A 27,347-nucleotide genomic window follows, 5' to 3' on the forward strand; every position below is an offset into this window, starting at 1 on the left:
AAACAACCCCCCCCCCCCAAAAAAACCCCTGTAGATCCAAAAGAGGGAACTCTGGGTCCTTGAACCATCATGCGACTCATCCTATGAGTAAGTCACCCTCTACTGGCCAGGAACTTCTACACTGAGATGTCAGGTGAATGAGAATGAAATCTCCATTGGGTTAAGCAAGCCTCTGAGAATTTGAGGTTCATTTCAACAGCTGCCCCAGTTACTCTTATTAGTTAATATATCTGGTGAATAGTTTTGGGATCCCTTCCTGTCTGTCCCTCTCTCCCTTTCTCTCTCTCACTAAAAAAAAAAAGGAGTTCTGAGCGATTCACAATTGGCGCTAGTGGGGAAGATACAAATTAAGATGCATACAAAAGTTTGGATAAATTGTTTCATAAAATGTGAAAGTGGAAAAAAGCAACATTTTTAATAACAAAATTCCAGGTCCAGTGATATTAATTTTGAAAAGCACCTCTAGGCACTTACCCTTTGTCAAGGTACAATTCCATTAAGTGGCAGGAAGCATAGGGAGGAAGGATTCCATTGTAAACATCTAGCGCCATCTGCAGGCCACTCACAGTAGTGTCATGCTACAGAGATTTGAAACAAATCATTTTTCAACTTTACCTTTGATTCAGATTCACATTCAATAAGTATGTATTAAGCACTTGTAGAGACCATGATCGTTTGTGATTCAATTAAATTTCCCATACCCCCAGTAACGTAAGAAGTGGAGAGGGGAAGAACTGCTGTGTGCTAGGCAGTGAGATTTGCAAACATACCATTATTTCTACTTAAAAGATGAAGAAACAGACCCAGAGAAATTAACTAACTTTTTAATTTCATATAACCCCCCAAATGGAAGAAAGTATATTTAAATCAAGTCTTCTGATTTTTTCCCATGCCTTTTCCCAGTGGCATCTTTTTTCTTTTTAAATTTTGTTAAATTTTAAAAATATTTTGGAACGTACTAATGCTAGACTTTTTATATATATTAAATAAATCTGTGATTTTAAAATTGTGGAGGAATATATAAGGTTATTAATATTTATGGGGGATAAAATATAAAGAAGTAGAATGTATAGCTTAAAAATAATTGTTTAATGTTTACCCCGGAGCGGCTGGAAGGCACAGGGAACTGGTTTTGTCACTGATTAGCTATCTAATTTTAGGAAATACTCAACTTCTCTACCCACTAAATGGGTATACCCTTTTTTCCCCTAAATTGTATTTCAGTGTACACATATTCAAAAGGGGTTGGAACTGGTTTGCTAGAGAAAGAAATGAGTTACGGATTTATGACTTCCTAGAGGTCACACAAGCTAGAACTGGAAACCAGATTAGAAGCCAGAGAAACTGGTGTAATTGATTTTTCAGGACTTCCTCTTGCCAGCAACACTATACTCCACGAACTCTTTCTCCAATCTATACTATTTAAACCCCTTAATGATAAATAGAGCTGTATCTCCAATCACCTCTTCCATCTTCGTGCAGAATAAAAACACGGCTTTCTCTACCAAACCACCTCTGGCAGATCCTCTGTCATGGAGCCACCGGGTGAAAAACCGAGTCAGGTCACTGTATCCGGTCTCCCTGCTCATCCCAGACTCCACGCACAGGCATCTCAGTGCATGATCCCTGCAAACTCGCCTCCAACTGTGTCTCTTTCCCTGTCTCTTCTGCTCCAAGATAGATGTCTTCTTCCAGATCTCTCTTTTTTCTTTCTGTACCCAAATGCCGCTCTGACTTCAAGGTGTAACTTTAACCTTCCCCCTTCTACCTATCCCTTTGCCATCTGGAGTTTTCTACTTGGATGCCCCCTGGCATTTCAAACCCAGTTGTCAAATCCGTACATTCACCTGGCCCAAGTCCATCCTGTTAATGGTTCCTTCCAGTCACTGGGGCTTGGAGCATTGCCTTTACCTGTGGCTCTACTTTCCGCATCATCACCCTCCACCCTCACTCCAATAGTTTCTCTCCTGTGGATGCCCTTCTTTGGAAAAGGAATGAACACTTTTCTTCTCTGAGGCGCCAAAGCTCTAGGCTTGTATGGTGTTTTTGTTTGCTCATCTCCTTCTGACTATTAGATTGCAAATTCCTCAAGGGCCAGAATTATATATTTAATTTTAAAAGCTTTGAATGGATGTCTGCCCTCTACTGGGCAATAGGGAAAGGAAGATGAGGACCCACGCTCCAAGAGATCACACACCCGAACAAAGGGATGTTGGGTGGAGACAAAAAATACTTACTGCAGAATACATGACAAGTTTTCTGTGGTTTGATGGCTGAGTTGCTCTATTCAGGTGATTGAGGATTTCACTGACCAGGACACCTTAAAGAAGAGAGATCAACCATGGATCTGGACCAAACACGGGCTTCTATTTCAGTCAATAAGCTTTCAGCTAAATCATACTTAGTGATTCTCTCTTCCATGATTCTCAAGACTAAAGAACAGAGGGGAAGAACTGATTTTGTTTGAGCATCTACTATGTGCTAGCAGTGCGATTTACATACATTATTTTACTGAATTCTGACTTGTACCCATTTCTAGGTGAGGAAGCTGAGGCCCAGAGACATTGGTGACCCACACAACTGGGGAAGGAGAGCGGGGCCGGCATGCCAGGACTCTACTCTTACAGATTTTGTTAAAGCTCAAGTGAAGAGGCCGAGGAACTTGGCAGGGATTTCAGATGGCTTTTTTGTTCAGACAGCGGTTAGCCAATGCTCTTGTCCAGTGCAGAGCTGAAATGACAGCATGACATGGATTTCTCTGTCCTCACCTCTGTGGCTCCTCCTCTCTGACAGTCAGACCTGTTGGAGACCATGGGAGAAAGCAGCTCTTTAGTTGTCCGTACAGTTCATGGACTGTTTCCTGAGGACCACTTCTGCAGGTTCTCCTAGGTGCCTAATGGGGGCATCGGGCATCTTTAGCTTGCATGTGTCTCCGTAGATGAGAGCTTCTGCCCTTCACACTTATCGCTCCTGTGGTGGTGAAAGGCAGACGCACAACCCAGTCCCCATCCTGTTTGCAGACACTAAAGGCTGAGGGGCACCTTGTGGTGTCAGGTGCTACTTTGAGGGCCTGTTGCCTCAGGGACTTCTGCCACCATCATGTGAAGATAGTTGTGTCTCTCTTGGTGGTCTCTCTATTAAGCATGTGCTCTCTTGTCTTGAGAATGACCAGTTTTGTTTTGTTTTTGTTATGAGAAGAGTACTGATGTCAATAGATACATACTGAGCAGCTGCAATGGGTCAGATACTTTCCCAGGTGAATTAGGCATTTTTTCTGTCCTCACAAAAGCTCATAAAATAGAAGAGACTTTATTGGTCTGTATACCAATAAGCACAATAAAGGATAATTAGGGAGGGAGGTGACCTGCTTTCTATAGATGCTGGGGTTGCTTTGATGAAGAATCGAAGAAGTGGATGCTACATCTCCAGCATGTCTACATCTTACTGTCCCGGGAAGGTTGCCTTCAGGGAACCCGTTAGGGACCTCAGCTTGATCTTCATGCTGCATCAGTGCTGAACCCTGGGGCCAAGTTTCTGTGAGTCATGACAGCCATCTTCAACCAACTTGTCCCTTATCAACAGGTGCCTTTGCAGTAGCCTTCAGTGTTGATAAATGAATGATATTATCTCTTGGTCTGGAGTGATGGTTCACTTTGTCTTAGGAGAAAGTTGGGGTAACTATCACAATTATCCCCAGGCTCTGGCATCCCAGTAATGATGGTTCATAGGAGAGGAAACAGACTCAAAGCGGTTCAGAGACTTGTCCAGAATTACATAACTGTGAGCAGATAGGCTGAGCTTCTCTGAACCTCACATGACCTACCTCACAACCCTTGTGCTTAGTCATTAGATCAGGGGTCCCCAAACTACGGCCCGTGGGCCGCATGCGGCCCCCTGAGGCCATTTATCTGGCCCCCACCGCACTTCTTGAAGGGGCACCTCTTTCATTGGTGGTCAGTGAGAGGAGCATAGTTCCCATTGAAATACTGGTCAGTTTGTTGATTTAAATTTACTTGTTCTTTATTTTAAATATTGTATTTGTTCCCGTTTTGTTTTTTTACTTTAAAATAAGATATGTACAGTGTGCATAGGGATTTGTTCATACTTTTTTTTATAGTCTGACCCTCCAACGGTCTGAGGGACAGTGAACTGGCCCCCTGTGTAAAAAGTTTGGGGACCCCTGCATTAGACTATGCTGTACTACAAGCTAGCTTCTGAGTTCCCTGTTGTATCATTAAGTCTGCACAAACTAGACAAAATGCTATTGATGGGAAGATATAAATGTCACTTTCCTCACTCTTGGACTACAGCACAGATTGGCAAGCTTCTTCTGTAAAGGGCCAGATAGTAAATGTCCTAGGCTTTGTGGGCCACACAGTCTGTCACAATTGCTCACTCTTGGGTGGAAGCACATAGGCAGTCATAGACATGAGTGTGGCTGAGTTTCAATAATACTTTATTTACAAAAAATAGGCAGTGGGCTGAATTTGGACTGCAGGGTATAGTTTGCCAAACCCTGGTCTAGAGCAAGAAGAGGCTTCCATTATTGTGAATATGACCAGCCATATATAAATGAACTGTAAGGATTTTCTTGGTGTGTGTTTGTTTGTGTGTGTGTGTGTGTGTGTGTGTGTGTATAGTAGGGGACTTGGGGCAGTATATTACCCAACAGTATCACCCCTGAAAACAACTGAGAGAACAAAAAGTTTGGACAAAGGCAGAAGACACCGGTCAAAGTCCTGATGAAAGCAAGTGACTCCATGTTACCTAGACAATACATGTTTTCTTGGCAGAAATGCATCCAGCCTCTTCATCATTCGACAAGCATGTAACTGACAAGTTCCTCTTGCCTAGCCAGACTGGAACAATAGACTGAGCTTGTGTTTTGGCAAGCATCACTCAGGAAACAATTTCCTGGTTTATCAGTAGCACTAGGCTTCCTCCAGAAAAAAAGACAGGTGCGTTCACACGAGTGCCAGCCTTTACAGTCCAAGACTGAGAGAACACCTTAGGGAAGGACTCTAATAGACAGAATCTAGTTTAATACACTCATCAGGTGGGAAAAATGAGACCCCAGGAGGGGAAGTGACTTCTGTGAAATGCAATCTTTAGTAGCCAAATGAAAAAAAGAAGAGACATGAGCCAGCCACTAGGACAAACCTCATCTTTGTTCATATACAGACCTCTGCCACTATTATAAGGCTATTGCCAACTTCTGCCTGGTTCTCCTGCTCTTTTCTTCACCATCTCCCCCCCCCCTTTTTGTGACAGGGACAAAGAGAAAGAGAGAGAGAGAGAGAGACAGAGAGAGGGACAGATAGGGACAGACAGACAGGAAGGGAGAGAGATGAGAAGCATCAACTCTTTGTTGTGGCACCTTAGTTGTTCATTGATTGCTTTCTCATATGTACCTTGACCAGGGGGCTACAGCAGAGAGAGTGACCCCTTGATAAAGGCAGTGGCCTTGGGTATAAGCCAGTGACCATGAGGTCATGTCTATGATCCCACACTCAAGCCAGCAACCCTGCGCTCAAGCTGGTGAGCACATGCTCAAGCCAGATGAGCCCGTGCCCAAGCCGGCGAACTCAGGGTTTTGAACCTGGGTCCTCTGCATCCCAGTCCGATGCTCTGTCCACTACGCCACCGCCTGGTCAGGCTCTTCACTATCTCTTGCATATAGAAAAGTGTTTCTGAAACTTTAATGGATAGGTGAGGTTTCTACAGGCTTTATTAAAATGCAGATTCTGATTCAGCTGGTTTGGGGTGGGTCCTGAGATTTTGCGTTCCTAGCCAGATGACAGGTGATGTTGCTGGTCCTTGGATTGCATTTTGACTAACAAGGGGCTAAATCCCTGAGTCCACTAGGACTAGGTTGGAGGAAATAAATCAAGCATCCTGCTTTCACCATCTAATGGGGCTTGGCACGGAGTCATAATGCTGGCACCCTGTGGTCCATCCATGAAGCCTGGTGCTTAGATAGCCAGTGGAGCCCAGCTTACACCCTCTGCATATTTTTGTTGTTCAGTACATAAAATTGAGCTGCTTCCTGGCCTCTGTCCTTAAACACAGTCTGGATCCTGCCTGGTAATTTCCCCCAATACACCAGATCCCAGCAAGAACTCATCTCTGGATGTTCTTCCTTTCCAAAAGGCTGGATCTTGTTGCTCATGACCTTAACATGGAGTAAAGACTTGCATGTTTCTATCAGGTCTGCCTCTGGGCCATGCAATCAAGACTTCTGTAATAGCAGGCCTGCAACTGCATCACATCATTAATGACCAGTGTCCTAAGGTATTTGTACACCTCATAGGCAGTTGCTCTTGATATCTGGAATTTGTACCTCATTGGCTGTTCTGGTTATGGCTTCCCTAGCTCTTTTTTGTAGCTATAATTGACTCCTCTCCTGGCTGGTGATTTGAATTCCTTCTGTAGCTATGCAGCCCTGAGTAAATTTTCCCCCAGTCTGGTCCAACCACCAGGATGCTCTGTCTCTGTGTATTCTCCCGGGGTTCTGCGGAACTTGTCTTGACCGCATGGTGAATAGAGTCTGGCCATGGCTGGAGTCCTGTTGTAATTGTACTATTTTCCCAAACTGTGTAGAGTATATCGCTTGAAACATCTCCTGTAGCTTAGATTTGCTTCATTGTTTTTTTTTTCTTTTTGTTCTTGTTGTTTTTTTATAAGATAGCTTGTCCTACAGGGACAGCTTTATTTTAATTAACCTTTTTTTAAAAAAAATTTTAATTTATGCACCTAATATAGGAGCTCCTAAATATATAAAGCAGACTTTGATGGACATAAAGGGCGAGATCAACAGCAATACTATAATAGTAGGGGATTTCAATACCTCACTAACATCCCTGGATAGATCCTCAAGAAAATTAATAAAAAGACAGCAGAATTAAGGGACACACTAGATCAACTGGATTTAATGGCTATCTTTAGAACCTTTCACCCTAAAGCAGCAGAATATACATTTCGTCACCTTTTAACTGGTTTTCTTTGTGCCCCTCCCCTCCCCCACCCCATCCCTGGTAACCCCCACACTCCTGTCCATGTCTCTGAGTCTCATTTTTGTGTCTCACCTATGTATGGGATCATATAGTTCTTAGTTTTTTCTGATTTACTTATTTCGCTCAGTATAATGTTTCTGATATTGTGTTTGTCATTTCAGTCTGGTTCTTTTTTATGATTTCCGTGTCCTTTTTGATGCTTACAGTTCCTTTATTTAGGCGCTCATTAAGTCCATCCGTTGTAGCTTTGAGATCCTTAAGCATGCTAACAATCATTATTTTAAACTCTGCATCTGGTCATTTGATTGCTTCCATTTCATCTAGATTTTTTTCTGGAGATTTTTCTTGTTTATTCATATGGCTTCCGTTTCTCTGTCTTCCCTTTGTTTCTGTTTGTGGTTTGCAGGCTTGTTTTGAGTTGTGGTCTCCTTAACTAGTTGAGCCCTTTTCCATTTTCTATATCTTAACTGAGTCCGGTGTGAGGATCTCTACCTTAAGATGTCGCTCTAACAAGGGTTGTTCAGTCCTGAACTGATGCTCTCTGTCTCTGGCCTCTGGACGTGCCCTCCCTGGACCTTCCTGGCGGGAGTGTGGTGCAGACCAGTCCCCACTGCCTATAACTGACCCTTATCTATCTTTTTGGAGTACAGGTGATCCAGATCCTGTGGCTGCCTCTGCTGAGTCCAGGTGCTGTTTTTAATATCAACTTAGGCTGGCTTTTATCTTCTTTTGGCCTGGAGGATGTTCATTTAAATGTTCAGATTCCCCTGAGATCCACTTTCTGCCTCCTCTTATTGGTGGCTGTAACATCCACCGGGTACAAGAACAAACGTCGGAGACTTTCAGGAGTTAAGATGTTACTTTATTGGCCAGTTTAACCTGCGCAGGGGCGAACTCCCGAGATGTCCGGAGACACTGCCCACAAGGAGCTGCAAATGGAAGCCGCACCTGGAGCTTACAGCCAGGCCCTTATATATCCTAAGTGAGCAAGCATAGAACAGAAGCAGATGTGGCAGTTTAGCTATTGGCTAGGGAGGTCACACGCAGCATAGCAACAGGGGCCAGCATAGCAACAGGGGCTGGTTTTAGCTTAGTGGCGAATTTCAAACCTAAACTTCTGATAAGGGTCTCTGACCTTCTTTGTTCCCAGCCTCACAGGAGCCATATCAGTCTCTGCTTCTTGAACGACCTTGGGCATGTTATTCCTAACAGAACAGGAGCAGGACCTGCCTGTAACCCTTAAGTTCCCTGTTCCATCAGTGCCCTGCTTATTTTCTAATCTTCTCTTGGTCCTTACAGTGGCTACTTGCTGGGCTTAGTACTATAAATCAGGGGTTAGGTAAGGTATTGAATGTGTCTTGCTCCTTAGCCTCAGGTGTCATTCTATCCAAACTTCTATTTTATTTTATATTTTTCTTTCTTTTCAGTCCTCAGAAGGGTGTGGCCACAGGAGTCCAATGGGTGTGGCCTTTCTGTTCCCTAGGTGTGGTCTGTCTGCAGGCCCACCCACCACTGCTGCGCCGCCTTCCACGTTAGGGCACAGGCGCTGCCCATACCAGCCTGCCACTGCAGTCACTGTGGCTTCCGCCTCGCTTCTGCGGGTGGTACTGCACGCGCATGCCTGGTCTGCAAGCCTTGGCTGCTGGCCCGGGCCTCCACCCAGCTCCTGTGGGCGGGACTGCTTTGTACACCTGGGTCACAAGACTTGCTTCATTGTTATGTCAACCTCACACAATGGGCCTTCCTTCTTTTGTTCTCCATCCTTAGTTTTCATGCCTCCATTAACAACACCTGAACCTGACACACCTTTTGCAGTCTTGGCCTGCCTACGCAGAGACTTCAGTGTCTATCCCATCCTACCTGGGGCTGGCTTCTTTCTTCCACCCTCCTATCAGGACTATATGGCTGTCATCCACTTGCCTGGTTCTACCTTCATTATGATAAGATGTCTTATGCTCTGGAGGACCATATCTAGCCAAGAGGAGACAACACTGAGAAATAAACACTTTTCAACACCAACAGATGAGTCATAAGCTTGTTAGTAGCAATAGGTATTAATCTACAGGACATCATTAGCCTCTAAAATATGTTTTTTTTTGTGTGTGACAGAGACAGAGAGACAGAGAGAGGGACAGATATGGACAGACAAACAGGAAGGGAGAGAGATGAGAAGCATCAATTCTTCATTGTAGCACTTAGTTCTTTTCATTGACTTTCTCCTATGTGCCTTGATGAGGGGGGCAGGCAGAGGGGGCTACAGCAGAGTGAGTGGCCCCTTGCTTGAGTCAGTGATCTTGGGCTCAAGCCAGTGACCATGGGGTCGTGTTTATGATTCCACACTCAAACCAGCGACCCCATGCTCAAGCCGGATGAGCCCGTGCTCAAGCTGGCGACCTCGGGGTTTTAAACCTGGGTCTTCCGCGTCCCAGTCCAACGCTGTATCCATTGCACCACTACCTGGTCAGGGTGTTTTTATTAACTTTCACAATAGCTACCACCAAGGCTTTTGGAAAAACAGGCCACTTTTGTTATACCACCCACTTGAGAATTTCATCCTATAGGCTACCAGACATAATTGATTCTTCCGGGGCCCAGATACAAAATCCTTGATTCTTTGATCTGAAGAGAATGAAAAGTATCATTTAGCATTAGTTCAAAGCTTTCATTTTCCAGATGGGAAAACTAAGGCCCAGAGTGGGCAATACTGATAATTATAATAACCAGCATATTATGTTTTAGGTAGTGTTTTTCCTAAGCCTTCTAAATATATTCATGCATTTCAATCCTTATGACCTATGAAGTGAATATCATTATTATCCCCATTTTGCATAATGGAAACTGGTACAAGAGTGATTAAGTGATTTCTGCAAGGTCACACAGCTGATTGGTGGTAGAACCAGGACTTAGATCTCTGTCATACAATCACCCATCCAATATGCCCCTCTCATTTCTTTAAATGTACTTACCCCCCTGCAGTCTAGATTTCTCTTTTTGCTTGTGAACCCCATAGAGGGACAGGAGAGACAGTTCTGCTACTTCTCTCAATTTAGTCATGGTGTCCTCCGTGGTCCAGGTGGGTAAGGTGAAATTGTGAACACCCTGCAGCAGAGAAAAAAAAAGGGTATTTTTACTTCTAACTGCTCTTTTTGTTGACTTTTTATCATCTTTCACAGAAACCACTGGGTCCAGCCTTTCTTGTCAGTTTGTTGTAGAAAAACTTTACTTTGTGATAGTGGTATTGATTTTCAGAAGAAAAATTCACAGAAAGTAATTGCCCTTTCCTACCAAGTCAATAGCTTTTGGCTTAACTCTGGGCGATAGGATAATTCATATTTTGCAGAGCAAAGGTGCAGTAGGCAATGACATACCTTATTCTTTTAAGAAAGGTTTAGAAATCTAATTAACCCGAGGGAAAGGTAAAGCTGACAAGGTTAGATGATGTTTCCCTAAAAGCTGAATGAGAGGCCTAAGAGGACGGATGGGAAAGGTAATGTATTTTTAGAGCCTTCAGTCACAGAGCCTTACTCCTACCAGCTTCTAGTTCACTGACTCTCAAGGAAAGCCTGCACCTTGCACACAGTAGGCATTTGGTAAATATTAGTTAAATTGCTGACTGAATTGCACAGCAGGGCAGGCAGAGACCTTGTGCCAATATTTATTATCTGCTATGAATAGCTAATTAAGATTGTTCACATTTCAAAGATGAGAGAGACAGAGAGAAGAGAACATGAGAAAGGAAACCAAAGAAAAGTGAGGAAACAAGAGAAAAAGAGGTGAAAATAAACTACACACCATGATCACATTATAGAATAGCTCAGCTCAACGGGAGTGAGGAAGTAAGAAAAAAAAAATCAAGACTGGAACCAAAATGCAGGCTTTTGTTTCCATTGGAGAGTCTTTTATACATAGTAACACATCTTCCTTGAAACAGATGCTGATATAGTAAATATACTGGGAAAGTAGTGTGTAAGTGGGTCAAGGAACATTGATGTGGAGGGAGGCAAACCGTGTCATCTGTTATTGAGATGGACCTATGAAAATAATTGTTGACCCCAGACATTCACGATGACCTCAAAATCAGAAGGAGCTAAGAGTCATGTGGGCGGTCAGAATCTTGCCCCAGGATTCCGCAAACTGGTTGGGAATCCAGGATTGTAAAGTTCTCTTTCTGGCCAGTAGGTGGAGCATGGTTAGTGAGAAACACCCTGTGTCCTTGAAAAACAGTAATTTATCTAGCGACAAAGGTTATTTTATATGCAGTATATGGCAAGGAACAGATCCTTTCCTGATAAATCATTTTCAACAGCCTGGCTTAAAGTTAGTTTGCTTGCTTCTATATCCAGAAATAGGATAATTTTTTTTTCACTTACTGTACAAATTACATTGTGTTTTTCATTAAAATGCATGACAGGAGCCTAGCATTCCTGAGTGACTGGAAAATAAGTGACAAAGCATAGAAGAAAAGCAATTTTGTTTGCAATTTTCTAAAGGGTGAAAACATAAATAATGGCAAGCAGTCAGAATGTTCAAGTTAATATAACGAAGCCTTGAATTATGTTGCAATGCCAAAGAAAGCATAAGTAATACATCTGCAAAAAAGCAAAAGAAAACGTATTCACCAATTTCAAAGTAGGCATGAGTAAAAATCAGATTGCACATAAATTTTAAATATATATATATTTTTTTGTTTTTTACCTCACAAAATAAAGGGTCGTAGACTCTACTCCAAATCCCGAAAAGGTCTTTGCCATGGTATCCTGAAAATTTTGGCAATGTTGCTATAAAATCCTGAAACACATACAGAGGGAAAATAAATTCTCACCAGGGTTTCTCAACTTCAGCATTATTAATATTTGGGGCTGGATAATTCTCTGGTGGAGGGTGCTTCCCTACACTTATAGGATCTTTAGCACTATCCCTGTTCTCTACTCACTAGATGCCAGCACCATCCCCAGACCTTCAGTTGTGACAGCCCAAAATGTCTCCAGACATTGTCAAATGTTCCCTGTGAAACAAATTACCCCCACTGAGAACTGCTAGTCTTTACAGAAAAGTGTGCCAGCAATATTGACTATGACAATGCCAATCCAAAAACTTTTACAAACACTAATTGATCATTTCTCCTAGTACATTAAAAATGAGAGCAAATGCGGGTTGACTGGACACCGGCTCCTGGCTTGTCCTGGGATCAGACTGAAGCGTACTGCCTTCAACATTCTTTTTGGAAGTAGGTTAAGTGTGACTCACATGCAAGTGGATGGGCAAAGTGACAAGGGAAAGCATGTCCCAGGCCTAAGCCCCTCCCCGCCCCAGGAAAACACAGCAGGAGCAGGAGCTGGTATCTGGCTCTAAGTGTGAAACTTGGATGGGATGCAAACAGTACTCTAGGTTCTGCGTTATCCTTAGATCGTCATAATAATGAGACCCATTGTTCAGCTATCTGCCTGACGAAACGGGCAGCAATTTCTAGAAAGCATTTTGGAATATATTGTTTGTCTGGTGGATAAACTTTCTAGAAAAATATGGTTTGCCAAAATTAACCCAAGCATATTTCCATAAAATAAACAGCATTTAACTATACGAAGATACCTAAGGTTTACTCTTCATAAGAGAAAAGTACTACAGCACAATGTTGAATAATTATCTTATTCTTGATTTTTCTTTTTTTTTTCTTTTTTTCTTTTTTTTCAAAATAAAAAAAAAAAGCTTTGGAAATTGAAAGCTGTTTGACTTTCTATTTTTTTTTTCTTTTTTGCATTTTTCTGAAGCTGGAAACAGGGAGAGACAGTCAGACAGACTCCCACATGCCCCCGACCAGGATCCACTCGGCACGCCCACCATGAGGCGATGCTCTGCCCACCAGGGGGCGATGCTCTGCCTATCCTGGGCGTCGCCATGTTGCAACCAGAGCCACTCTAGCGCCTGAGGCAGAGGCCACAGAGCCATCCCCAGTGCCCGGGCCATCCTTGCTCCAATGGAGCCTTGGCTGCGGGAGGGGAAGAGAGAGACAGAGAGGAAGGAAAGAGGGAGGGGTGGAGAAGCAGATGGGCGCTTCTCCTGTGTGCCCTGGCCGGGAATCGAACCCGGGTCCTCCGCACGCTAGGCCGACGCTCTACCGCTGAGCCAACCGGCCAGGGCCTATTCTTGATTTTTGAGGAGACACTGCTAGTGATACCATTTTCACAGATTAGGCAAATATCCCTAAAGTTGTCTACACACAGTTGGCAAGACTGTGGAGAAATAGGTACTTTCTCGTGCATTGGTGATAGGGGGTAGAAATTGGTATAACCTTGTTTGAGGGTAATTTAATTATATTTTAAATTGCTCCAGAATTTTACTTTTGGGATATTATTCCACGGATATTCTTGTGAGATTATTTACTTGCACAATATATTCAGGCAGACTATTAAAGTAAAAGATTGGAAATCACCCAGATTTCCATCAATAGAGACTGCTTAAATAAATCATACGATGACTACAAATTTAAATACACAGTAGTAAAAGCAAAATGAAGAAACTATGTACAAATATAGAAGTATTTCCAAAATATTTTGTTAAGTAATAAAAAAACAACAACCCAGGTCTCCAGTCGTGTAAATAGTATAACACTTTTATGTAATAAAAGGGGAAACCGCCAGAATATACGTATTCATAATTATTTGCATATCAATAAAGCAACTGCAAGACTACATAAGAAAACACTGCCAAAGCAGCTACCTGTGAGGTCATTGAGACTTCTCATATACATATTTTGTGGTGTTTGAACTGTGTAAACATATTACAGATATAAAATATTATTTCCAAAAGTATAAAACATCATATTTACTTTTGTATAGTCTCGAATATGGGGTATTTCACAAAGTGGAAACATTAAAAAATAACAAAACAAAACTATTCTTTGTTTATGAAGACTCTAGTCTCATCCCCTCAGCCTCACAATAAAGCAGGTCAATTTAGACCTACCTGTATTCTGAGCCAGCCAGGCACTTTCACCTGGTTCCTCTCAGGGTCATGGGTATAAGATTACAAACAACAACAACAGAAAAACAAAAAGGAAATTGGCTTCATTACTGGCTTCTAACCCCAGCACAGTGATGGGGACCAGGAACTGTTGACTGACCTTCATTAAACAGTCTAACCCATTGCCATACCCAGCCGCCGGCAGGTGCAAGCCACCCCCACTTGGAAGATGCTGCAGTGTCATCTTTGTCTTGGCCCTCACACCCATGCACACCGCTGAGTGACACTATGTTTTGACCTTGTAAGGGCGCAGCCTCTCCTGGAATTCCTCCGATTTCAAAGTCTCACTCTGAAGTTCTTGAAAACGAGGGCAGTTCCTGAAGGGCATGTATAGCAACTGAGGATGAAAGACAATTCATAAAACCTTTATTAGTCAGAACTTTGCTCAAGAAACTGCAGCCTTAGTTTGAACATTAGGTACGAAGAGATCTTAATAAAGGATTCAAATGTGTTTTGAACTGAATGGAAATTCTAAACTTGAGGGAAAGGAGATAAATGGTCTACAGGTCTTACAGAGTAGGATAAGCACCCAGAACTGAAAACCTTTATTTTTCTTTAGTGAACTTGCCTAAATAGGACTGTGCTATTGGTGAATATTCACACTTCCTGGGTTTCCACATGAAATAATAACGGTTTTCTTGCTTTCTTCCTGCACCCTTTTATTTCTAGGTGCGCATGAGTAATGCAGCTCCTTACGGCAAGAGTTTCCATTTTGGTCAGTTGGTGTCCACTCTTTCTACCTTCACACTTCCTTCTTCAGGAGCAACCCCTTGAATCCATTCTATTTTATTTTTGTAAACACTAGTCTTTTAAAAGTATCAGTCAGATCATGCCATTCTGTGATTTACAATCTTTGTTAGCTTTCTTTTTAAAAAAAGTATTGATTGATTTGAGAGAGAGAGGAAGAGAGAGACACACAGAAACATCAGTCTGAGAGAGAGGAAGAGAGAGACACACACAGAAACTTCCACCTGTTCCTTTATGTGCCCTGACCGGGGATCAAACCCACAACCTTGGTGTATTGGGATGATGCTCTAACCAACTGAGCTACCTGGTCAGGGCTGCTATTCTACTTATTTTTTTTATTTTTATTTTTTTATAAAATTTTATTTTATTTATTCATTTTTAGAGAAGAGAGAGAGAGAGGGAGAGAGAGAGAGACAGAGAAGGAGAAAGAAGAGAAAGAGAGACAGAGAGAGAGAAGGGGAGGTGCTGGAAGCATCAACTCCCCTATGTGCCTTGACCAGGCAAGCCCAGGGTTTTGAACCAGCGACCTCAGCATTTCCAAGTCGACGCTTTATCCACTGTGCCACCACAGGTCAGGCCACTATTCTACTTATTTATGTTGTTCTACTTATTCATAAACAAGTAGGGCACTTGTATGTGCCCTGACTGGGGATCAAACCCGCAACTTTGGCTTATCAGGATGAAATTAACCAACTGAGCTACCCAGCAGGGCTCCTTTATTGGCTTTCCATCGTACTGGGAATTAAACCCAAACCCACAGTTAGCCCCTCGTGACTGCTCTGCCTTGCTTTCCCACTATTGTCTTTACTCACTCCTCTCCGGCAGCTCTGTGGCCTTCTTGCAGTTCCTTGAACACAGAGGTTTAAGGTCTCTGAAGATTATTCCCTGCTTGAGACATTCCCCATTAACTCCCCCCTGGGTTTTCTAACCATCCTGTCCCAGCTGCCATCACATTGCCTTGTTTATTTCCTTCAAGGAGCTCATAGCCATCTGAAATTATTTGACTTATTGACTTCTTTATTATCTATTTCCTATAATGTATAAACTCGAGGACAGCCGGGATCTTGACTACCCTGGTACACGGCTGTGCTGCCAAGGTCTGGAACAGGGCCTGGCATATTAATAGCTACTGAGAAAACATTTAATTTATAAGTTGCTTCCTGTCATTTCTGATTTTGTGCGTCCCTTGTCTTACCTCTCATCCATCCCCTAATGTCTTTACTGTCTAATTTCAGGCCTTCATTTCCTTATTGCTGAATTGCTTCAGCAGTTATTCTCAGAGGCTCAAGTACCTTTTCCTTCCAAGTCATTGTCAGCCAAATGTCTCAAAGCACCACTCATCCTGTGTGTGGCACTGAAGAAGGTATACTTTAACCTTCTTTAAAATTTAATTTTCTTTCTTCTTTTTTTCTTAGATTTTATTTATTCATTTTGAGAGAGAGAGAGAGAGAGAAAGAGAGAGAGAGAGAGAGAGAGAGAAGTGGGGAGGAGCAGGAATCATCAACTCCCATATGTGCCTTGACCAGGCAAACCAGGGTTTCAAACTGGCGACCTTAACATTCTAGGTCAGTGCTTTATCCACTGTGACACCACAAGTCAGGCTAATTTTATTTTTAAATTACATTTGACATTCTGAAAAAGGTATACTTTTATATTTACTGTTTTACATCTAAATTTCCTGCATGGCTTTCAAAGTTTTCCATAGTTAGAAATGACATTGTGAGGAAAAAAGCACAGGGTTGTTCATTTGAAGGTCTAGGTTGTAATGATTTAGAGGTCTAGGTTTTGTTTTTTTTTTAATTTTATTTATTCATTTTAGAAAGGAGAGAGAGAGGGAGAGAGAGAGGAGAGAGATAGAGAGAGAAGGGGGGAGGAGCAGGAAGCATCAACTCCCATATGTGCCTTGACCAGGCAAGCCCAGGGTTTCGAACCGGTGACCTCAGCATTTCCAGGTCGACGCTTTATCCACTGCGCCACCACAGGTCAGGCTAGAGGTCTAGGTTTTAATGAATTATTTGATCTTCCTAGACTTCAGTTTCCTCATTCCACATATTAAAAGAGTCAGGCTGCAAATATATAGAATAACACCTACATATCTGCCCAACATTTGGCACTTTACAGAGTCTTTTCCATACCTTTTTGTATTTTTTAATTGATTTTTTTTGAGAGAGAGAAGCATCAACTCATTGATGGTTGTGCCATTGATTGTTTCTTATATGTGCTCTGACCAGGGCTCAAACCAGCGACCTTGGGGGTTGAGCCGGTACCCTTGGGCTCAAGTCCTGGTTACCTCAGGTTTGAAGCAGCACCCTCAGGATTGAGCCAGTGACCCCGGGCTTGGGAACGATGCTCTCTCCACCGCACCACTGGCCAAGCCATCCATTTCTTAACTTAGTTTTCTCAAATCCCTATGAACAAGTTAGGTGGGTATTGTTGTGCCCATTTGACAGGAAAGGAAACAGGTGCAGGAAGGTTACTCAAGGTCAAGTACCTGATGTAGTTGGCTCTCAGACCTAGGTTTCCCCAACTTAAATCTAGCTCTCTTTGTATAGGACACTGCCTTCTTGCTTGATTCCTTCTGGCTATTAAATGTGGATTTTCTAACCTGTACCCAACATAGTTTCACTCTTTCCCAGAATGAACTCTGAACACAGAAGGGTAAGCATTCTGTGTATTTACTCACTGCCATGCTTTCCGCCTGCCTTCTTCACTTTCCTACCCCTCCGCCAAGGTCTGGTTCAAATTCTCACTCTCTTCATGAAGACTTGAATGATTGCCCTTAGGTAGCTTCATGTACATCTCATTCTCTGAATTCCTTCAGCACGTACAGCTTATATTTGAAATCATTGCTCACCATCTTGTATTGTATTCTACACATTGCACACATGCAAATCATTTTTCATCAAATGGATTATAAATTGACAAAGAAACCTGGCCTCATGTTTCTATTATATTTCTCTACAACACTTAGCACAGTTCTGGGAATAACTGTGTATTGACTGATTGATTTTGTTAGGTTTCCTGGCTGATGTTAGAGAGAACTATTTTTATTTTAGTGAGGAGGTAGCTGGAAGCCATAGGTGAATAATCTTATTTTTCTCTTCCTCTTCTGCACTCTCTGTTTTTTCCTTCCTCTTCTAATAGTACCTGTATTCTCTTTACTATTTAATTCTTTTTCTTCTTTCCAAGTGAGAGGAGGGAAGATAGAGACAGACTTCTGCATGCACCCTGACCAGGATCCACCCAGCAATCCTTGTCTGGGGCCGATGCTCTGCCCATCTGGGGCCATGCTTGCAACTGAGCTATTTTTAGCACCTGAGACAGAGGCTCCATAGAACCACCCTCAGCAACTGGGGATGCACTAGAACCAATTGAGCCACAGTTGCATGAGGGGAAGAGAAGGGGGTGGGGAGTGTAGATAAACAGATGGTCGCTCCTCCTGTGTGCCCTGATTGGGAATCAAACCCAGGACACCTATGCGCTGCACCAACGCTCTACCACTGAGCCAACCAGCCAGGGCCTACTTTTTAATTTAATTACTATCTTTTAGGATTAAGGGCTTAACAGCTACCTTGGTCTACTGGCTAAACTTGGTGCTGCTGCCCTGTCTTTAAGCAGAAAAGTCTGTGTTGAAAGTGATTTTTTTTCTTTTTGGAAGAATATATTTACAAACTCCTAAGAATGCTGATAATCATAATACTTCACTCCTAATCATGTGATGGAAAAGAGGCAAATAAATACTCCTATCTTTTCAGGAAACACCAGAAAAATTGATTGGAGCAGATTTACCTAGAGCGAGGTTGGCAAGGTTGGGTTGTTTCTACAAAGCATTTAGGAAAAATTCTTAAGTCTCCAGATGCAGCAATTAAGTCAAATTTCTAGGAGCACTGGCAGGACAAAGAGGGCAGTAACCTATCCCGGAGGTCACTGGGCAACAGGCGGGGTCCAGTGGTCCTGTAAGCCGCAGGCACAGAGAGATGAGATGGTCTTACTTTTAGTGTTACTGCAGGGGAATTAGACGGATTCCTTGTCCCAAACTATTTCCTTCATATAGTCTTAAATCCTACACTTGGGATATCAGATTTATTTATTACTCTTAAAAGGTTGAAGAGTTCTTGATCAGTCCCACTCGGTGTAAATAAATTTGAGAGTTTCTTTCAAAGTAGCTTGCTTCACAGGACCAGTTTTCAGACTTGGCTGTCCACTGAAGCCATTTAGCCATTTAAAAAATACTGATGCCTAGGTCCCAACCTCAGGGATTCTGATTTGTAATGAAGAGTGCCCTGCGCATCAAGATTTAAAAAAAAAATTGTCAGGTGATTCTAATATGCAGCTGAGTTTGAGGACCACTATTTTATAGGGAAGGAAATTGCTTTGGAACTGCCTGGTTTCCGTAGTGATGCTTACCAGTTGTGTGACTTTGGGTTCATGTTGTTTAACTTCTCTAAGCACTTATTTTCCTCGCTATCAAAGGAGAACAATAATATTGTCCATTCAGGGTTGTTATGAAAAGTAAATACAATGACTCACATAAAGTATTGGGTACCAATCATATGCTCAACTCTTTTTATTTGCTACCTAGAAATGGGGATTTTCATGGTGGTAGGGATCCTTTGTAGGTAAAGAGATCTTAGGATATTCCAGAGGGAGAAGAACCTTGTGTGGTCCTTTCTGCAAGAATTAAAGGCAGAACACTGGGATGTGCGTGTGCGCACGCGCACACGTGTGTGTGTGTGTGTGTGTGTGTGTGTGTGTGAAGATAGAGAGGAACAAATTGCCAAAAGTTGAAAGAGTGGCAAAACAAAATGAATAATAAATATTCAAAGAGAAATTCTGTTCCTACTCTCTCTTGCCTTGGGCTTTCTATCCTACATTGTTCTTTGCACCTTTATTTAGGAAAGAATTAAGGCTGCACAGCCCAAGGACAATCCACAAGTAGTGAGCAACCTGCCTTCCTTCTCCCAGGCCCAACAGAATCTCCTCATTTCCCCAGAATACTGACCCGATCTTCAGAAAGAGGGACTGTGTGCACCGGAATGGGCTGCCAGGGCAGGTTGGGATTCCAGATGCTGATACCCTGTGGGGGGAACAGGGCTGCAAGGTTTGTCATGGCACTCATCAAAGTCCGGTCAATGTCTGTGCTTCGAACATAAACCTAGAGAAGGAAAAATCAAAGCAGAATCCAACTGAGAGGAACTGTGGGTATTTCCTATGCAGCTAATATGTGAGAAAGGATAGGATACCCGTGCCAAAATACTAGCTGATGTTGTGATAGCATCATGATCATAGGATCTAGTATGGAAGAGACAGTATTATGAGCATGAGCATGCCATGCCATAAAGTAACCTGGTATGCCAATAGTTGAACTGACAAAAAAGACCAAGTCAGTGGTGGCTACTTGCCAAGCTAAAGTATTTACCATAAGTGTCTGTTAAATCTTGAACTTACTCATATTCATAACTTTTTAGGAATAAAATATTTGTATAAAGAAGAGTACATTTTTAAACAAGATACTTGACTTGTATAAGTTCCTTGAGAAACAGGCAAAGCATTTTGACAAATGCTGCATTATGTTAAATTAAATTCTTTCAGAGAGACAAGGTTCCCATTTTTAGCTCCCCAACTTGCCTGTTGATGTTTATAGGACTCATTCAGGAGTTTTTCATATCTTTTCCTTATATACTCTCCAAGTTCATACTGCTGCTCCATGCCCCGCTAGGGGAAAAGAATAAAGGCAAAAATTACTCAAAATAAGTCCTGTGACTCTTATCTCTGCATCTTAACTCTCCTCACTAAAACAGTAAACAATGGTATACTTTAATAGTTCCAAAATAACAGCATATTTTTAAATGAAAACAAGAGAAAGCTGTCATTTTCAGTCCTGATTCCCAGGGAAAGCTGTTTATCTTCATTAGCACTTTACATAGAGCCGCCCACAGTTAGTAGTTGGTGGTGGATCGATTTAATGTAAATGACTCATGTCTGGTGTGGTAGAGCATCAGCGGTCATCTCTGTGGGCAGATGATTCAAAGGGCTGGTTGACCACTTGAGGGGTTGATGAAAGAAATTCATCATCTGATAAGAGGTTGGATTTGATTAATCTGAAGATCATTTTCAACCTCTGCGTGCAATGTTTTATTATTTGTACAGTTTATTTATGCCTGTTATATAAAAACTAGAGCCTGTTACTCAAAGTGTGGTCTGTGGATCAGCAGTATTAGCATATTTAGGAGTATGTTAGAAACCAAACCCTTGGGCCTCACCTACTTTGGGGGTGAGCATAGGGATCTGTTTTTCACAAGCTCACTAAGGTTCTGGCCAGCAGTCATTGAGATGCACTGCTTTAGCTAGCTCATTGATCCTCAAGCATTTCTGTGCACCAGAAGCAAAATTTATCTAGGAGTGCTTGTTGAAGTGCATTTCCTACAGAAATTCCTGCTCATTATATCTTGGGTATAGGCCTGGAATCTGCATTTTAGCAAGTGCCCTGAGTGATTCGGATCCAGATTATAGAGCACCATGCTTTGAATAACACTGCATTCAAATCTGTCTTTAATCCAGAGCTTTCCCAAAGCTTCAAGAGTCAAAGAGGATGTGGTCGCTGTGGCTTCTGCTTGGCCCCATATGCTCATTTCCTGCACTCCTGGCTACCACTATCATCACCACCTCTCTAGAATGGGGAAGGAGGTAGAAAAGGAGTCATGTGTGTTTTGAGGTTTGTGAGTTTCCTAGATGACCTGGGTAGCTGAATAAGCAGGTACTTTTTAGTTCTAATGGTTGTTCAAACTTACAACTGACTTTTGAGGAAATAGCCACTTTCTATAGAGCAGTGGTTTTCAAACTTTGCCATGTACAGAATCACCTGAAGGATTCACTAAAACAAAGATTCCCAGGTTTCCACCCCAGAGTTTCTGGTTCAATGGGTGGGGCCAGAAAATTTACAGTTATATCAAGTGATATTGCTGGTGCAGGGACCACACTTTAGGAACCACTGATCTAGAAAGCCATTACTTGTCATTGTGTAGATTGGAAGTATCTGGTGAAGGGCAAGATTTGAACTCTAGAACCTTGCTACTTCAAGAATGTCCATGTATCACGCCGAAATAGCTCAGTTGGGAGAGCATTAGACTGAAGAATGTCCATGTATCAATACCACTGGCATCACCTGGAAGCATGTTAGAAATGCAGAATTCCAGGTCCCATGTCAGACCAGGTGAGTTAGAATCTGCATTTAACAAGATCTCCAAATGATTCATTTGCACTAGAAAGCTTGAGAAACACTGTTTTCGGAGATTCTGATGGTTAGTCAAGACACTCTCAGAAGAAGGATATACATTGCTCACAAAAAATGAAAGATATTTTTATCGCTTCATATTCATTTTGAAATATCCCCTATTTTTGTGAGCAGTATAATTCCCACCATCTAGAAAAATCTTTTGGTCTTATAGGAAAAGCACAGCAAGGGAGCAGAGTCCATATAGAATCATAGTTATTAAGAAGCAGCCCTGAATTGTTGTAACACCTCTTATTCAAGATGCCACAAGCTGGGTAGACTATGATGGGAAGAACTCTGACGTGGGAGCCAGAAGATGCTGGCCTCAAATAGCCCCTCTGAGTTTCCTCCTCTATTAAACGTTGTAGGTGAGTTAGGGTAATAATTCTCAGCTTTGGCTGCACATTAGAGTCCACTGATCAACCAAGAAACTTCAAAAATCCCAATATCCAAGCCATACTCTAGACCAATTAAATAAGAGTCTCCCAGCCCTGGCCGGTTGCCTCAGTGGTAGAGCGTCGGCCTGGGCGTGCAGAAATCCCAGGTTCGATTCCCGGCCAGGGCACACAGGAGAAGCGCCCATCTGCTTCTCCACCCCTCCCCTTCTCCTTCCTCTCTGACTCTCTCTTCCCCTCCCACAGCGAGGCTCCATTGGAGCAAAGATGGCCCAGGCGCTGGGGATGGCTCCTTGGCCTCTGCCCCAGGCGCTAGAGTGGCTCTGGTCGCGGCAGAGCGACGCCCCGGAGGGGCAGAGCATCGCCCCCTGGTGGGCAGAGCGTCGCCCCCTGGTGGGCATGCCGGGTGGATCCTGGTCGGGCGCATGTGGGAGTCTGTCTGACTGTCTCTCCCCGTTTCCAGCTTCAGAAAAATACAAAAAAAAAAAAAAAAAAAGAGTCTCCCAGGCAGACATCAATACTTTGTAAAGCTCTTCAAATAATTCAAATGTTTGGTCAAGATTAAGACCCATTAGTATTGGAGATATCCAACTCTAAGTTTTCTAAAAGTGAACTTTTAACAAAAAATGATTGATTGATCGATATTATAGAGAGGGGGAAAGAGTGAGAGAGATTAACATTGGTTCTACCTACTTATGCATTCATTGGTTGGTTTTTAAAATTATTGGTTGATTCTTGTATGTGCCTTGACCAGGGATCTAACCTACAACCTTGTTGTATTGGGACAATGCTCTATTGAACTACCTGGCCAGGGCCAACTCTAAGTATTCTTTGACATTATCTCAATAGACTTAAACAGTGCTTTGGTCAAACCGAAGAGCCGTTCACTCTTACAACTGAAGGTTGTAGGGCACTGGAGCAGGGACTACATTTGCCTTTGTTCTCTGGTTCACCTTCTCCTTGGGTGCTCTGTAGGAAGTAGGGCTTCCTGTGTGGAAGTGACCACTTATAAGGAAGGCTCAATCCCAATATACCCAGCTGACAAGAAATCAAGTTTTGTATCAGCACTTCCAGAGGAATCATGTTTTCCCAACCCTGTTGATTCACCTTATTGATTACAAAATTATTTTTTACTTTCTCAAGTAGAGCCTGAGAAACTCAGGGTCTGGCTTTTAAGTATTTTTTGGCTCTCTTCAGGATCGCTAAGCTTCTATATTCTTCTCTTGTCCACGCACACCTCTTATGCTTTAACAAAACTCACAGGATAAAAAAATATCAAAACAGGCAATGCTATACACCAGGGGTAGTCAAACCTTTTTATACCTACCATCCACTTTTGTATCTCCATTAGTAGTAAAATTTTCTAACTGCCTACCGGTTCCACAGTAATGGTGATTTATAAAGTAGGGAAGTAACTTTACTTTATAAAATTTATACCAAGTACTTTATGTCAGATTTTTGCTAAGTTTGACAGAATAAATCTTTATAAAACAACTTACTATAGTTAAATCTATCATTTTATTTATATGTATACTTTGGTTGCTCCGTTACCGCCCACCATGAAAGCTGGAACGCCCACTAGTGGGCGGTAGGGACCAGGTTGACTATCACTGCTATACACTCTTCCTAAAGTTACTAGTCACTAAGGCTGAATTGGATATGATTAGAAATGAACTAGGCCAACCATTAGTTCCTCTTATTTCACAATCAAAACACATTTTGAACTTTTTAGATCCCAGGTAATTGTGCAAAATACATTCCCAGATCTGAGCAACTAAAGTAGTTATATGGCTTCAATAGATTATAAACCTCACTATGTTTAGTTTCCCTTGAGATTTATCACCAACTTTAGTTAAAAATGCAACCAACCTGCGTGAGTTGGCCATATCCTTGTGGCCATGAGGATTCTTTAATGGGGTCATTAGGAAAGGTTTCAATGGGACTTCGGTCTCCATGCCTAAAAACCTGAAAATAGATTAAAACAGTAATGTTATAAATTTCACTTAGGTTTTTTGCCTCTGCTTATCATAACAGAAGTTTTTTTAAACCACTGGTTCTCAACCTTGGCTGCTCATGAAATCACCTGGGGAGTTAAAAGAAATTCTGAGGATGGACCTACCCTGAGTGATTTGGTTTTAATTAGTTTGAGATATGGCCAGGGAATCAGGATTTTAAAAACCTCTCCAGGTAAATCCTAGGTTAAGAACTGCTCTAAGCTTTTCTTTCCTCTGTGTCAGGTGATGTAAATAACAAGATGACAAGACATTAGGAGGCAGGCGATCCCCACATGGAGATTGAGCGGCACATTCAATAGGATGAGAAGGAACACAAAGCTTAGTAGGATCACTTCACTGCAGACAAACCCTGATGGAGAAGTATTTCTCTCTCTCTTTTTTTAAATTTTGAAGAGTTTTATTAAAGGAGGAAATTTTAATATGCTGGCCGCATATGACTGACACGGGGCATCTGCAGGCCCAAATCGTGCAGCCCCCAAATAGTTCAGGGGCTCTTTACATACCCTTGATCACACATGGGCAGAAGTATTCCTCTTTTAATTGTGGTGATGGTAATAACGGTGTTAAAATTTTTGCATATAATAAAATAGTGGCTATTAAATGCTACATAGAATTTGCAACCATTTTGAGCCAATGATTTGTTAGTTTATAGGAGGTTGAGGGTAAAGAAAAAGCAGAAGAGAGATGAGAAAAGCAAATTCTCAGTACTTTAAGGACATGCTTTGGATGTGCATACATGTCATGTGTATTTCACTCTTTGGGGAGAGTAGCCCAAACTTTTAAAACCTTGGTTCTTTGATTATAATATGCTTTCTGAGCAGTACACCAAGCCAATCACAAAGCTATTTTGTAAACAAAAGATAGGAGAAGAAAAACACTCAAGAAATACAAATGAAGTCTACGCTGATGTCAGCAAACATATCTAATTGCATTATCTGAGATTTCCTGCACTTTTCACTTATACTACCTGGCTAAGATGCTGCAGAGTAACAGTATAGAAGAAATATATGAATTTGAACTCAGTTGAACATGAACAAAAAGGGTCATGAAAAATGGCTGCAGGAGTGACTGAGTCATTTACTCAGGGCGGGATGAGATGTCCTGCTACAGTTTCCCTGGCAACTAGGGAGGATGGTCTTACCAATTGATTGCTGGCCTAGTTCATTATTTCAGAACGTGGTGACCTTTCTTTGTTGCCAGAGGTTATGCACAAAGGGTCCTTATGTAATAACCTCCAGCCAAAATTTTTCTATAAACATAGGTAGGGTCTCAGCCCACCTGTATGTTCTAGAGAACCCTTCCTTGTTGATATGCATGGCATGTGGCCGACATTGGAGTCCAGGCTAAAAAATCCTGGTCTGGTGACGTGTTCCTCCACGGTTTGGTGAGAGTTGTACATACTCATAATTCTTTTTCCTTAGTCTACTGCTTTAACTAGCTACTACTCTAGAACCCATGCTGATGTTTCTTCATCTGGTGATGTTATGTAGCTTATTGTTGTGTTGATTCTATTTCTTTTTATTTTATTTTTCTGAAGCTGGAAACGGGGAGGCAGTCAGACAGACTCCCGCATGCGCCCGACCGGGATCCACCCGGCACGCCCACCAGGGGGGATGCTCTGTCCATCGGGGTGTCGCTCTGTCGAGATCAGAGCCACTCTAGCGCCTGGGGCAGAGGCCAAGGAGCCATCCCCAGCGCCTGGGCCATCTTTGCTCCAATGGAGCCTTGGCTGCGGGAGGGGAAGAGAGAGACAGAGAAGAAGGAAAGGGGGGAGGGGTGGAGAACCAGATGGGCGCCTCTCCTGTGTGCCTTGGCCGGGAATCGAACCCGGGACTTCCGCACACCAGGCCTACGCTCTACCACTGAGCCAACTAGCCAGGGCTGATTCTATTTCTTTATCCTACTTTAGGGTACATAAGTTCAAAACCCTTTTGATTTTGACTTAATTATTTTTAATTGTTATTAATTATAATAAATTTCACCCTAAAATCCATCCGTAATTGCAACTCTGTACCGCACTTCCTGTACAGCACAGACGCTCCAGTGAAAGGAAAGCCAGAAGGGTGCTCTTCAGAAATTCTGTAAAATAGTTCAGTAGACACTGATCAAGAAATAGCCTCCGACTTTAGCCGTCTTTGAGATGGGATTCCAGGGCAGTGAGCGAGGATTGTAGGACCTGGATTGTGTCTGGCGTCTGAAGAAAATGGACCTTTTGGCCCCTGTAAGCCAGCAATTTTCAACCAATGTGCTGCAAGGCTTTTAAAACATGCAATACCTGACTATTTAGTCAGGGGCACCGATCTCTTTTCCCTTAGATTGTCAAATAAAACAATAACACCAGCCAATACAACAATAGCTTTTCAGTGTGAATGAATCAAATTGTACCTATTTATTTTTGTCAGATCAGCCAAAAATACATATTTTTTGGTGTGCTGCAGAATTTTAGTAATTAGTTTATGTGTGCCATGAAATGAAAAAGGTTGAAAAATTATTGCCCTAAACTAAAATCTTAGTGGAACAGGCTTCAACAAACAGAGGGCTAATGGTGCAGTGGATCTTAAAAAAGCATTTCAGTTAGATAAGGAATTACTATCATAAATGGTGTCCTCATAGCATACTCTGATGAGCACCTACAATTATTAGTCACTAAGGGTGACTTGGTCATGACTAGAGATTATTAAGGCTAACCTTAATAAGTGCTTCCCTTTTCACAATGGAAACACACTTTAGAGTTTTAGATCCCCAAATAGTGCAAGTAAAATACTTTCCCAGAACTGAGTAATTAAAGTTATTATATGGTTTCAATAGACTAGACACCCCACATTAGGCCCTGGCCTGTGGCTCAGTGAATAGAGCATCACCCAGCTTATGGATGTCCCAGGTT

At 42.3% G+C, this 27,347-nt stretch overlaps 1 protein-coding gene across 1 annotated transcript in view; it reads right to left on the bottom strand.

Annotated features, from left to right (window-relative positions):
* Nucleotides 1-470: 470 nt before the first annotated feature.
* Nucleotides 471-27,347, bottom strand: part of LOC136318401 (prostatic acid phosphatase-like) — a 43,738-nt gene continuing 16,861 nt past the window's right edge. The window contains exons 2-9 of the mRNA XM_066250723.1: nucleotides 24,318-24,413; nucleotides 20,409-20,495; nucleotides 19,783-19,935; nucleotides 14,272-14,370; nucleotides 11,709-11,801; nucleotides 9,980-10,112; nucleotides 2,238-2,320; nucleotides 471-578 (exon numbers count right to left, since the gene is read on the bottom strand). Of these exons, the coding sequence (XP_066106820.1) occupies nucleotides 471-578; nucleotides 2,238-2,320; nucleotides 9,980-10,112; nucleotides 11,709-11,801; nucleotides 14,272-14,370; nucleotides 19,783-19,935; nucleotides 20,409-20,495; nucleotides 24,318-24,413 (852 nt within the window). The remainder of the gene's footprint in view (nucleotides 579-2,237; nucleotides 2,321-9,979; nucleotides 10,113-11,708; nucleotides 11,802-14,271; nucleotides 14,371-19,782; nucleotides 19,936-20,408; nucleotides 20,496-24,317; nucleotides 24,414-27,347) is intronic.

Source organism: Saccopteryx bilineata, unplaced genomic scaffold (assembly GCF_036850765.1).
Source record: "Saccopteryx bilineata isolate mSacBil1 unplaced genomic scaffold, mSacBil1_pri_phased_curated manual_scaffold_140, whole genome shotgun sequence".
NCBI lineage: Eukaryota > Metazoa > Chordata > Mammalia > Chiroptera > Emballonuridae > Saccopteryx > Saccopteryx bilineata.